The sequence below is a fragment of the Buceros rhinoceros genome, unplaced genomic scaffold (assembly GCF_000710305.1).
Source record: "Buceros rhinoceros silvestris isolate BGI_N320 unplaced genomic scaffold, ASM71030v1 scaffold15371, whole genome shotgun sequence".
NCBI classification, from domain to species: Eukaryota; Metazoa; Chordata; class Aves; order Bucerotiformes; family Bucerotidae; genus Buceros; species Buceros rhinoceros.
Window position 1 is genome coordinate 4,586 of NW_010393800.1, and position 12,497 is coordinate 17,082.

The 12,497-nt window shown below is 43.7% G+C and overlaps 1 protein-coding gene across 1 annotated transcript; it reads right to left on the reverse strand.

Annotated features, from left to right (window-relative positions):
- Nucleotides 1-1,613: 1,613 nt before the first annotated feature.
- LOC104501231 (protein transport protein Sec31A-like) lies at nt 1,614-8,778 on the reverse strand. The gene is made up of 5 exons (XM_010145009.1): nt 8,743-8,778; nt 6,333-6,605; nt 5,862-5,981; nt 3,143-3,214; nt 1,614-2,205 (listed from the first exon to the last, which is right to left on the reverse strand). Exons 2-5 carry the CDS (start codon nt 6,558-6,560, stop codon nt 2,026-2,028), a joined length of 600 nt encoding a protein of 199 aa, XP_010143311.1. The 5' UTR covers nt 6,561-6,605; nt 8,743-8,778; the 3' UTR covers nt 1,614-2,025.
- Between the last annotated feature and the right edge of the window lie 3,719 nt (nt 8,779-12,497).

Consider the following 12,497-nt stretch of genomic DNA (forward strand, 5'->3'; position numbering starts at 1 on the left):
TACTTGTTAGATAATGTGGTCCTCGCAATCAGGAGTGAGGCTGGTGACCTGAATGTTTTGTTTCCCACTGCTAGACAAGGAATTTATTAACGGGTATGGATGAATAAAGAAGGATACCTGCCAACCTTCTGAATGACAGGAGGAGAATACAATCTACTTATAACCCTGCTTAGAAACCTTTAACATTGAATAATGGAGGTTTTATTTACTTCAGGGAAGAAAGTTTTTGGACAAAATATTGCATGGAAATGAAGAACACAGAGACATGCTGATCTCAACTAGAATGAGTTTCGGTAAATGATTTAAAGAAGAAACTGTACACAGAGAAGTTATCTGAGCTACATCAGAAAAAATATCAGCCATTGTGACCACAGTCAGCCCTTTCTGGCTCTGAAATACTAACAAACTTGTCTGTAAATTCTTAAACAGCATTTACCATGCCATACACTCCTTATATCGCATTGGGAGTGGGGCAAACTCCAAAGTCCCCCTCCAAACTCCATTCAAACCCGAGACCAGGCCATACCAGCCTGCTAGCATCATATATGTTGTGATCTACAACAGCCTTCGCAATGCTGCTACTAAAACACTATCGCTGTATCACCTGGAGCATATCCTTCAGAGAAGAAAGGGATAGAAAATTACTACAATTGTTTTTTAAACTCCTGGAACAAAGCAACTCCAAGTCGACGCTTTATGTTCACCAATTATAAAATCTTATGAGGTCAGAAAATGCTGAAAAGGAAATAAAACCAAGTTCAATTTTTTCAGAGGAATTGTTTTGCCCAACAAATCTGTAACTCATAATCCGTGTAAGTCGAAGTCAGCAATGATTTGCACTGATTTATAGCACTTCTTGCAGTATGTGTTGCCAAATCTACACTCCGCAGGCATCAATATTTTAGGTAGTTTTCAGGCAAAGCTGCTTTTTTTTTTTTTAAATGTTATTCTAACTGCTGTTCTGTCTAGACATACTTGCTATTCATGGCACACAGTTTCAAATTTTTAAAACTTAAAGCCAGCTCCAACTGTGCCACAGGAAAGGGCAGCACGCTGTGAAACTCGCCAGACCCAACTTGCTAAGGGCCAGCTAAAGCTGCTTGCAGTTTCACAGCACAGCGTGACCTCACCGCGGCAAGCGGGGCAGCAGAAGCACCAAGCTCCAGGTGCAGGGGACTGCAAGAAATAATCTGCACTTTGTTTACACACTAAATATCCCTGTCTCTGTACGGGTTGTTTAAATAACTCTGTGTTATTTCTGTTCTTAACTTTAAAACCAGACACAGATGTGTTCAGAATCCTTGCTAAACCTTTCCTTGAAATGTAAATATCTTGGTATAAATGTTAAGCAGAGCTTTTAATGAGCATGGAGAAAAAAAATATTCTCACATGTAGGATGTGACAGAAAGCCACCTCCTGTACTCCAGGTTCAAAAATCTCCGAGTTGCACTTCATAAAGACATGTTCTAATAAGTTAACATTTATTGAAAATATCACATTAGCCTTTATTTTGCTTATTTGCCCCAATGCAAAATTAAGCTATTCAACACGTAAACTGCAGTAACAGAATTGCAAGCAGCTTCATAAAATGAAAGACCAAATACACTTATAATATGATCAGACTCTTTAATCTGGTGGATAAGGAATAGTGGGGTGGAAGGGGACAATCTGTTTTAGGGTCTGACACACAACCTATCACGTTGTTTTAACACATACCTGTTATTAAAAGCTGCTGTTTGGCAGTATAACATGCATCTAAAAATGGATAATATGGGGCATCATCCATTCAATATACTATTTGTAGACAGGAATCATTAGGGATGGGAAAAGGATTAAAATAAAAAGCACCAGGGCTCCATGGCCCTTCTGGAACCAAATATTGAAGGGAGAGTGTAATGCCTTTTGTCAGTGCTCTACTGCGACACGCTGTAAGGACTAGCATCCGGTCCGTTTCCTGCATGTTTGCTGTAGAAATGCACTTCTTTGGAAAAGCAACCATCAAGGCTTTGCAAACACAGGCTTACTTCAGACACCCAGCTTATTGGCCTGGGTGAGGACAACTTTCAGAACAGGCATGAAAGCAGAGGTCTCGCTGAAGTTGCTGGTGCTGACTATGTGTGTGTGCGTGTTCAGTCCTTCCTGGTAGTTGCGGGTTTCGATGTTCTTCACAATGTTGTGCAAACCACTAATGATGGTTGGAGAGAGCTGCAAGGAAACCAGGCAAGGCAGGTCAGCACGAATTAAAACCAGCACATACACTAGTGCTAGAAAAACAGAAATAGTGAGTGTAACATTTGGCCATCAGGAAGGTGCAGCAATTAGGTCCTTTCTTTAAAGAGCAGCTGCACCACTCTGGGAACAGTTACTGGAAGTCTTAACAGCAGACTTCAGTGAGAACGTACCTTCCCTGCAGTACTGCAAACCCCTACAAGCCTTTACTGCTAGCCCCTGCATGCAGTTCCCTGAGGTGGGAGAACGGCTGTGACAGACTGTGGCACATGAAAAACTTGTAGAGCTTTTATGATTTTGGGGTAAAGTTAATGGCTCAGGAACGATCGCCTGACAATGACAGGATTAGACCACTCCAATCAAAGTACTAAGAGATGCAAGTCCAGGCCTTTATTCTGCCACAGACATCCTGTAAGGCTTTGAAAAAACTACTAGATCTTCAAAAGTTCTTGCACATGTGACTTCCAGTGAAGCCAGTGAGCCTTGGACATTTAAATCTTTGGGGTTTTTTGCTCTTTTTTGACCGCAGGCTGCACGTCTCACTTCCTGCTGGGAGCAGGGGAACTTGCTATGTAGGCTCATTCTGCCAGCAGCTGGGGACAGGACCCTCCTGATGCATTCACCCAGTGACTACTGGAAGGATCTCTGCTCTGACTCAGCAGTCCCTGCATGGCACCATGAAACTCACGACGTGACGCTAGAACACTGTAAAGTGTGCACAAGCACTTGGGGCCAGGCACTCTGCCCAGCTGTTTCAGGGAAATGCGTGGGAACACACGATAACTGGAGGTGAAGCGTGCTTCCAAAGAAAGAACAAGCACCTGCCGGGTATCGCATAAGGGCCCACACCACCCATGAAGCTCTTGACCTGCAATATTTGGAGGGGACAGGGTGGAAGTAAAACAGAACTTACCGTCTGTTCCCTAAGTTTGTCATATAGGAACTCCAGGCGTTTATTTGCATCATCTAGTTTCCTCTTGGTTTGCTGCAAGAGAAAGAAATACATTAGCAACACGGTGATTTTAAGAACACCAATCTGACCTGATACCATTACAAAGAGGTCCATGCAGCACATGAAATTCCCTTCTCAACATTTTCCTAACGCATCATTTGAATTATTTGCTCTGTACTTTTCTCCCCTGATTTTGCTAGGAAAGACCATGAGATATGGCTGTACTTCTCCACATGTAACTGCTCTCGTTAGCTACAGAGAACAGTAAACTACAGAAGGGTATCCCAAAAGCTACTGGTCCTTTGTAAACACACCGGGATAGCTGATACGGAAAGTGAGGGAATTCTGAGTTGCAGTACAATTTTTTTTTTTCTATGGTTCACTGGCAAAGCATAATGATACCTGCATAAAGTTATTTCTGGAATCAAGTATCCAGCAACATCAATGAGAGCTTAAGGGCTGATGCAATGACTCGCAGTATGTACACAGTACTCAAAGTATGTACAACTCGGTCATCATTTATGGCAAATACTAATTATATTTTTCATTATGTTGTTAATAAAACCAAGAGCTTGTAAGTTTATCCACTCTTCTGTTTTTAAAAAAAACAGCTATGGAAATTGAAGATTTTAATTCAGAATAATGAAACGGTAATAAAGCATCAAGGTTACAATTACAAAAGCTCAAAAAAGAGGGTAGTCAAGAGCAGTACAAATGGCATCAGTGTACAGGAGTAATGAAACTTCCACCGAAATCAGTACACACACCAGTCCACCCTCACTTAGGGTAGTGCCACCTTCCCCAGCAACTGAAAACGTTTCCCTGGATTAAACAATTGCCCAGAATGAAAATAACAAAGCCTTTAGGAATGCTCTAGCTCAAGGGTAGACAGACTGGTGGCTGCCTGCTGTGCTAGAAATTAGGGAAAGCTGTTTGGATGGCAAAGGGCATAAAGGAGAAGAGAGCATGCGGATTTCAGGCCACATGTGGAAACCCCCTCAGCAGTAGTTATATTGTCAAGGAACTGAGATCAGAGAGAAGAAAGTATCCCAGGAAGAGCAGATAAGAAACTGGCTAATTCTTTTTGACTGGCTAACTCAGATACAGGACTTCAGAATATTTGTTGCAAAACCTCTGAAAAGGCATACATGTAATTTAATTTTATAGATGGTCGACTAGGGCAAAGGGGAATAAATTGTTTTGTTAACAGCAAGACATCTCTCCAGCCAAAGGAAATTAGGTGGAACAAGTGCAAACTGGTGGTTCTCCTCACTCTTCGCTTCCTGCTCCAATTTTCCCCTTTGGAACGTAATAACTGAGTAGTGTCCACATTTGTTCTGACAAGAACTGATGTAAACGGTCAGGACGATGTCTGGCACTGTGTGCCAGAAAAGCTTGCTCTAAGAAAATCAGAGAGACTTAAGAAGCAAGCAAAATGTGCTGGCAGAGAAGAAAAGCAATCCCTGGGTACAGATGTGAACTGAATGCCTTTTGAGTGTCTGGGAGAAGGGGTACTCAGAGGAAAAAAGGTCCAAGGGTCCGTGCAGTATATGATTTTTACCTTATGATGTCCAAAGAAAGGTCTATGGCCTCAAAAAGCTTCTGTAAAGGAGTGCGTGGGCAAGTCCGCCCTGAAACTGCTGGGCTGATACCCACAAGGGAAAAGAGCACGTACATGCAAACGTCAAGTCTAAACTACAGAGCCAGCTGAAATTGTACAGCAGACACGGCAGAAGTCACACCAAATGACAATATACTACTACAGACACTGCCACAGAGCCCTCGGCTCCCAGGCACCATAACAGGAATGTGAGTGTGTGCTGCTGAACAAACACTTTGAGTTCACGAAGCCCTCTGCATGCCACCAGCCTGTCTTCCACCATCCACCTTTCAACATGCACCGGGTGTGAGCTGAACAGTCAGCATCTGCCCTTGGAGGGGGCATGTTATTACAGTGACCACTGGAACTAAATGAGAAGCTTTGAAACAGAGGCTTGTTTACAAAACACTAACTCTTACAGGAAATGTTTTTCCTATCCAGCTCCAGCAGTCATATCAAAGCTCATACCGTTCCACTTCTCTGCTACCCGTTTCCTTTTGAAATGAGTTTGTTATTGGAGATCACAAATCACAGATTAAAATCTAAGGCATGCACTCCTGTATGTAAGCCTCAGCTCAGACCTGACATAATACCAGCTGCTTCCTGCTCTGAATAACAAGAAGCAGTTAAGCAAATGTACAAGGGCATGATTCCATAGTGATAACCTGACAGAAAGGACAGCCCTTTCTGAAGGTTCCAGAGTTTGTTATTATTGTTTAATCATCAACATCAAAACCTCAACCATAGCCAATTCCAACCCTCTTCCTTATAAGAGAGATGCCGAGGGGGCTGCAATGGGTTAATTCCCTACCCTTAAACAGCACCTTCATGCTCTGCCCATGCTGAGGGCTGTAAGGACTAGAGTCAAAGTGCTTGGGCGGCTGGGCTGTGCTCTGGCACCAGACTACCCCATTCTATGAGCATACGGCTCTTCTGCGCATTGCTTGTGGCTGCTTGGAGCAGCTTTTCTTTTTAGAAAAAAAGCTCTCTCAGGAGAAGCTGTGATAGCTCGCTGAGCCGCAGATGCTAGCGCATACACACAAACACAGGGGTTACTCCAGAGACACTGCAGAGACCTACCGGATCGGACGCAGACAGCAGGCACCTCTGGATAAGAGCTTCAAATGTAGTCTTCAGAATAAGGTGCTCCTCCGGGATGGGCTTTTTGGTAATCTTCTCTGTTGGCAGTGCCTGCACATGCTGAAAAACAGAGCAGGTGAGGCTTCTCCAGGTCACTGTGACCACATGGTGTTTTCAACTGTACCAAGCGGCATTATTAGGCAGCTTGGCACAACTTCTATTTCTCCCCTGTGGATGTGTGGAGGTGACATTACCAGCACCTGCTGAAGGCAGCAGCTTGTTGGTCCATACTGACTAGAGTATTAACAGCAAAGAGGTAGTGCCTACATGGAAATCACAGTAGCAAACATGGTGCAAAGCTAGTGATTGAAAACTCTGCAGGTACAAGAAATGCCTGGCCAACAGGGTCTCAGCCTGCAAGGCTCTGTTGATGTTTAAACCAAAACCACACGATGCTGGGGGCAACATTACCTGGATAGCATTGCCAATTGGAGCCCCCGGGGCCCCCTCTGTGCTGGGTTTGGAAGCAGCAGGTGGCATGACGCATGGGCCCAGGGGCTGGGGAGCAGGCGGGTAGCCACCCTGCAGCACTGGCTGCCCTGCAGGGAGGTGCAGAGGCTGGAAGCTGGGTGCATCTGCTGGTGGTACTGGAGCCGGAGGCTGCTGCATCTGAGACTGTGGATCCACCACTGGATTCATGATGGGGGAGGTGATGGGAACTGGGGGCTGGAAGTTATCAGGGACCTGGGGAAAAGCAAAAACCAGGGCATTTATGCTGTTGTGGCTGCCACAGGCAGAGCACAACATCTAGCTTCTACAGACTTCCCAATCCACAGCACCTGAGAGCTCTGCCAAGCAGAGCGCTGAGCCTCCAGGATAGGGGGCGGGGCAGGCAACACAGTATTTCACTCTGGCTAAACAAACCCATTCCTCTGGCTGCAGCTGCTCAGTAAGAACAATAATCTTCTTAGGCAGTAATATCCTCCAGCATTTCCAGTCCTGTTTGCTCATCCTGCCCATGCAGTCTGTGTAGCCTGCCCCTGGCCACAAGAGCCGACTACAGCCACATCAAATCTGAGCACAAAAAACCTGAGGGCACAAAACAGGTTTGGCAGCCTAGCACTAACAGAAGAAGAGTTGCACTAATGAAAGCTAATCCACATTTACATCTATTAATACTATTGGTCATTGTATTTAGACTTTTGTTTCACTTTCGAGAGTACATTTTTGTCCATGCAGTACATACGTCACAGCTACCAACCCGCACAATAAACTTTCTGAAAGCCTTTCGAGCTTCTGGCAAACAAGTTTGCACCAGGACAGTAAGTGCATTTTAGATTCAGCAGTAAGCATCTGCCAGTCTTTACTCAGCATTGTTTTGGAAACATTTGGTAGAGGGAAGAAACAACAAAATGAGCTTCTGGCCTCTGCTAAGCATCACAAAGGAATTCAAACAAAAAGGTGACAAGGGAATGTGCACACTTCTTTGGATATACGTGAAAAAAAAGGAGAGATTTCAGAATGCTGAATGCTACCCTAAATGAAGATGCCAGAATTAAGCCCGTGGTTTGGGACAGCAAGAAAAATATTCCCAATCCAGCACCAAAGTCAGTTATAAAAGTTTACTGCGGTGATTCCTTGCTTTTGAGTGGTGGTTAAGTTCTTACTTTGGTGAAAACAGTTGCAAACCAGCATTTCATGCCGTGGCTTGAAATGCCAGATGGTTTTTCTATTTTACAATAGCCTGTGTGGTGAATCATTTTATAATATCCTAAACTACCCCCTCATATAGTGGACGTAAGGGAAACAAACACAGAAACCTTTCTGACAGTGGTTTGTTAAATACACAACAGGGAATGCAATAAACACAACTACTCATTTAGAAGGAAGCCAACCCTCACGCCCTGGCTTTGGCAGAAATTCTGGCTGGGATACACATAGCTGCAGCAAAAAACGTTTGCAGAAGGCAGCTTCTTCAGCTCTCATTTCCAGCAGTTATTCTGACAACTTTCCTTCTTCTACTTAAGAGCCCAAAGCCCCCAAAGGCAGCATGCCAGCTACCGTGCAACAAACATCCCAGCACTGCGGCAGTCAGGAGCACACAAAGCACCCCCTTATCTCTGCTCCTAAAGCTTCTTAATCTTCAGCTGCAGAGACCAAAACCCAAAGGGGAAGGGAGACTTCTGCCTCAGCCTTCACCCAGACCTTATCTTGCCTGCTCCAACTTGTTTTTTTTTTCTCCCCACATTTTACACACTCCAGGCTGACTCTTGCTTCCCACCAAACACAGCAGGCTCAGAGAGCAGCGGACGGCACTGGCTGCTGTGGAGACACGCAAGACTTACAGCAGCATCAGGAGATGAAAAGGCTTACTGCTCTGTGCCAAGTGCTCCCAGTTATCCTGTACTTCTGCAGCCTAAACCTGTTTTACAAAACTACATTGTCTCCATCATGAGAATTGTCTTGCTCTCAGCAGATCTCTCAGGGTCAGACTCATAATCAGGATAAATTACTTTCAGCTTGAAGTCAGTATCTGTGACAATTTGCATGGCCTCTTCGTTTCATGTATCATCTCCTGCAAATCCCATCTGCTTTACTGCAGATGAAAATAGTCTGGGGTATTTTACCCCTTCAAACCAGGATCAATGTTATTGTTAAACTTAACTTCAGCAAAAAGCCACCATCTCTTTAGAGACTTATGTATTTTGAGAAATAATGCATACTGGAGAGACATAAAGGCCACTTCTGCTCAAGAGGTGCAGCTTATTTGCTGCTAACCCTTCCTTTTCCTCTCCTGCCAAAAGTTTCCCAGAACAGCTTAAGTTACGGCTTTTCAAGTGGTCAGCACTTGATTGTGTCAAGACAGGCCTCCCTAGAGTACCTTTTTCTTCTTGGCAGCTCTGTTCAGGGCAGGAGGGTCATTCCATCCATTCTGAGGCCCTGGGACAGACAAAACAAAGAGACTGTAAGTACCCTGGAGGAGGGCAGTGATGCCTTCTTAAGCTCAGCTGGTCCAGCTCCCCACGGCTCATCTGCCTGCTCCTCTGCCCTTCACTAGGGGCACCAGAACAGCTCCTGTGCCGACCAGAGCCTCCCAACAGCCCAGCCAGCAGACCCTTTGGGCTCTGCATCCACTCCACAGGTTTGCCAGCTTGACCAATTGTTCAAGTGTATCACATAAGAATAAATAAGAACTGGTTTTGAACTTCTTTTTTCCATGATCACCGTAACATTATTATAAACATTAATCAGCAGTACAAATGTCAGAAAACATAGTTAAGAACACCATTAAGCTGCATCCCTTTCCCAAGAGCTCCTGCCATGATTGTGTACCATTATGATGGATTTGTATGTGACAGTTAAGACACATTCCCCAACCACACAACACAGAAAGAAGAGGCACAAGAAGCAACAGAGGCTTAAACATTTCAGACCAGATTCACCCAGCAACCGTGGAGACACAAGAGAGCCATGAAACCAGGTTTCCCCTGCCAGCTACAGCAAGTTTATGGGTGCTTTGTGTCCAGCGTTCTTCACTGAGGGCAATTTGTTTGAAAATAGAAGCAGCACACAGAGGATGTCTGAGCAGATTCACTCCAAGTCTGGGATGTTGTTCTGTACCAAACCTGCTCTTCCAAGAAAGGATACTCCACGGAGCTCCAAGATTTGTACACAAAAGCTCACGTTAGTGCATTAGAAATAGTTCATCATGGAGCACGTGTCATTGGGACCACAGCATTATATCTCAGCATTACCACAGCCTTGCCAAGTAATTAGGGTTTATTGCAAAAGCAACAAAAAGCCAACAAAACCCAAATCCCTGCTTAATGGATTTTTTCACCACAGTCTTTTTCACTTAGATGAATTCACCTCAGACAGCAGAGCTTAACATCACTGCAGAATTTGATCAATTTATCTGAAATGTCACTTGCTCCTGAGCTTTCATGAAACAAGTTCCACATCCAGATCAAGTTAAAGGGGTAAATGAAAAACAATTTTAAACCCCTTTCACATCTGCTTTCTCTTGAACCAAAGGCAGTGCAATCTCCTGACAGCCATGCACTCCAGGGGCTCCTCTGTTCCTCCCTATCCAGTATTTCCGATACAGTTAAGTCTAACTTCTGCAGTGCTGATAGTGGTAACATGTTAAGAAAATCTTCCAAGGCTGTTTCTGCTGCTAATTTCCTGGAATAATTTGCTTTAAAAAATGAAAAACAGCATTTGTTTCTGTGGTTAAAAACTCCAGATATATTATTATTGGTTTTAATTAAGGAATTTAAATTTGATTTGATTAAAGTCTAATTGGCAAACAGCACTGTGCTCAATGTTCTCTGAAGAACATATGCATTATTGATGTCTGTGCAATTCATTTTATGTAGCAGCTGTAATTGTTTTCAGGTTAGGTGGTACCTAGTTCACCTGTGAAGGAAAAGGCCTGGTCTTGAGTTGGTGGGCTTTCTGTGGATAAAATGTAAAGAGAAGTAAAAAAGAAAAGATTTTCTTTGAAAATAATAAAACAATTTGATTAGCAATTTAGTTTCAATAAGCACAGGAAGTCAGGAGAAAAAACACCTAACCTGGTTACATTGCTAGTTCAGAGACAAGTCATTTGTTCAAACCACCCTGTGGAATTGCTTTTGCCTGCCTTCCCTGAAAACAAGCCTATTGCTCTTCCTGTGAAGTAAATCAGTGTTTCCAGTTGTTGTCAAACGTTGCAGAGTCTTGGCCCACTTTCTTATCTCTTCCAGTGTCCTCCTATTCTACTTCTACCAGCCAGGGCTACCAACAGACCATTACTCTTAGTAATAATCTTCTCACCATCATTTTACCATTACAGAAAGATTATCAGGAGACACTCGAAATACTTGACTTCAAGGTGGACATTGAGTATTTTCCTGAATCAGGAAGTACACTCAACTGCATCCAGCCCAGCACAAAAAAAAAAAGTATGTTCACACAGCAACATCACACTCACCTTGCCTGCTCAGACTGAAAAACAAACCCAAATCTGAATGGCAAACCAATGAAGCCTTCACTATTTCAAAGAGAAGAGGATTGTTGGGAATGAGACAACTGCTGTTCCCGGGGCTGGTCTTGTGCACTTACTAGTTCTGGTGCAAACCCTTCCCTTAGCTCAGATTTGCTCTATCACAATTTCAAACAATTAAGGACTCCAAAAATTAAAACTCCCTTAAAACCAGGTTCAAACATGTATCACAAAACAAAGTGAGAGAGGTTGAAAATGAAATGAAATGCGGTCTTTTCTTGCTTGCTAGAACTCCAAGCACAACTTAACATAATGATGTTCTATGCATTTGCAAAAAACAGAAGATATTATAGAACTGTTTCTTAAGTATTTAAATTCAAGCCAGTTCAAAGGTCAGGTGCTTTTTCAAGTCTTGAAATTTGAGATCTTTTTTCCTTCTTGCCTTACCCAAGCCTTTAAATGAATCACACTTGCAAAGTGAAACACGATGTTCCCAGATTAGATCACCACCCCACACAAAAGCACACCACTTCAAAACCAAGATCTGCATCACTACGAACTCTGCACTGGAACATTCAGAGTTATAGGTGAGACCTAATTCTGAACGCAGATTTCTGTGGTTCTATGGGATCTCAAGCCAAGGCGCCTTTCATTAAGGAATGCAGCTACTCTGGAAAGTATGTTGGTGGTTAAACATATTAAGCATGTACACTGTCATTTCCGCATTTACAAAGCAAGGGTTTTTTCCTTCTTGTTTATATGGTTCTTGAAAGGCGTAATCAAAAATTGACAAAGGACAGAGTGTGTTCTTCAGGTATTTGCTTCTTTTTCCCATCGTTCTCCAGCTGCAGGCAGCAGTTGCATGCCAGCAGCCCACACACCCGTGCCACCTGGCCTCAGCACCTCACCAGGCCCTGGAGTCCATCTCTGCCACTTCAGCCCAAGGCTGGCATTTGCCAGAAGTCAGAGATGATGCCCAAGTTTGGATTCCTGAAGGTTTAACACTTTGTGCTGGCTACTCTCTCATCGCAGCTCCTGGGAAAAACACAGGCAGCACTAGTAGTTCTTGGAAAGTTTTAAAACAAGGCTAGTATGGACAACTTTCAATTTTGAAAGCAAATCTGGCAAGGCAATGCAGATAATGACTGTGGGTAATTCCCCTTAGACTAAAAATAACATAAGATGTTTTACACTACCGTCTCTGTTGATTACACAATTTCACAAATTCATCATCATTGTCATTAATGTCCCTAATTTCTGTTGTCCAGACTACAGAGCTACACTCGCTCTGAGCGCACCACGTGGACTACGTCACTTCATTGTTAGTTCAGGACACTCGGCAAGTGACAGATCTGAAGCGCTTGCCAGTGACACAAGTAGGGTAGTAAAATGGGTAAGAAAGAACAATTTTCTCATTCCTTGCATTTATTTGGAGGTGCAGAAGCTATGCTGTCTGCATTGTCACGTGTTCTTTCATTCCAGGCCTAGAACCCTATCTGACACCTCTTTCTCCATCTAATTTAATAATCCCTCCGGCTTAGAGACACATGGGGTCAGGAGAGTCATGGTACAGGATCTCCAAGAACAGGGAGGACACTGAATCTGACTGCTGGACAGAGGAACAAGACCTATTCTTCCCTTGTAGCCCT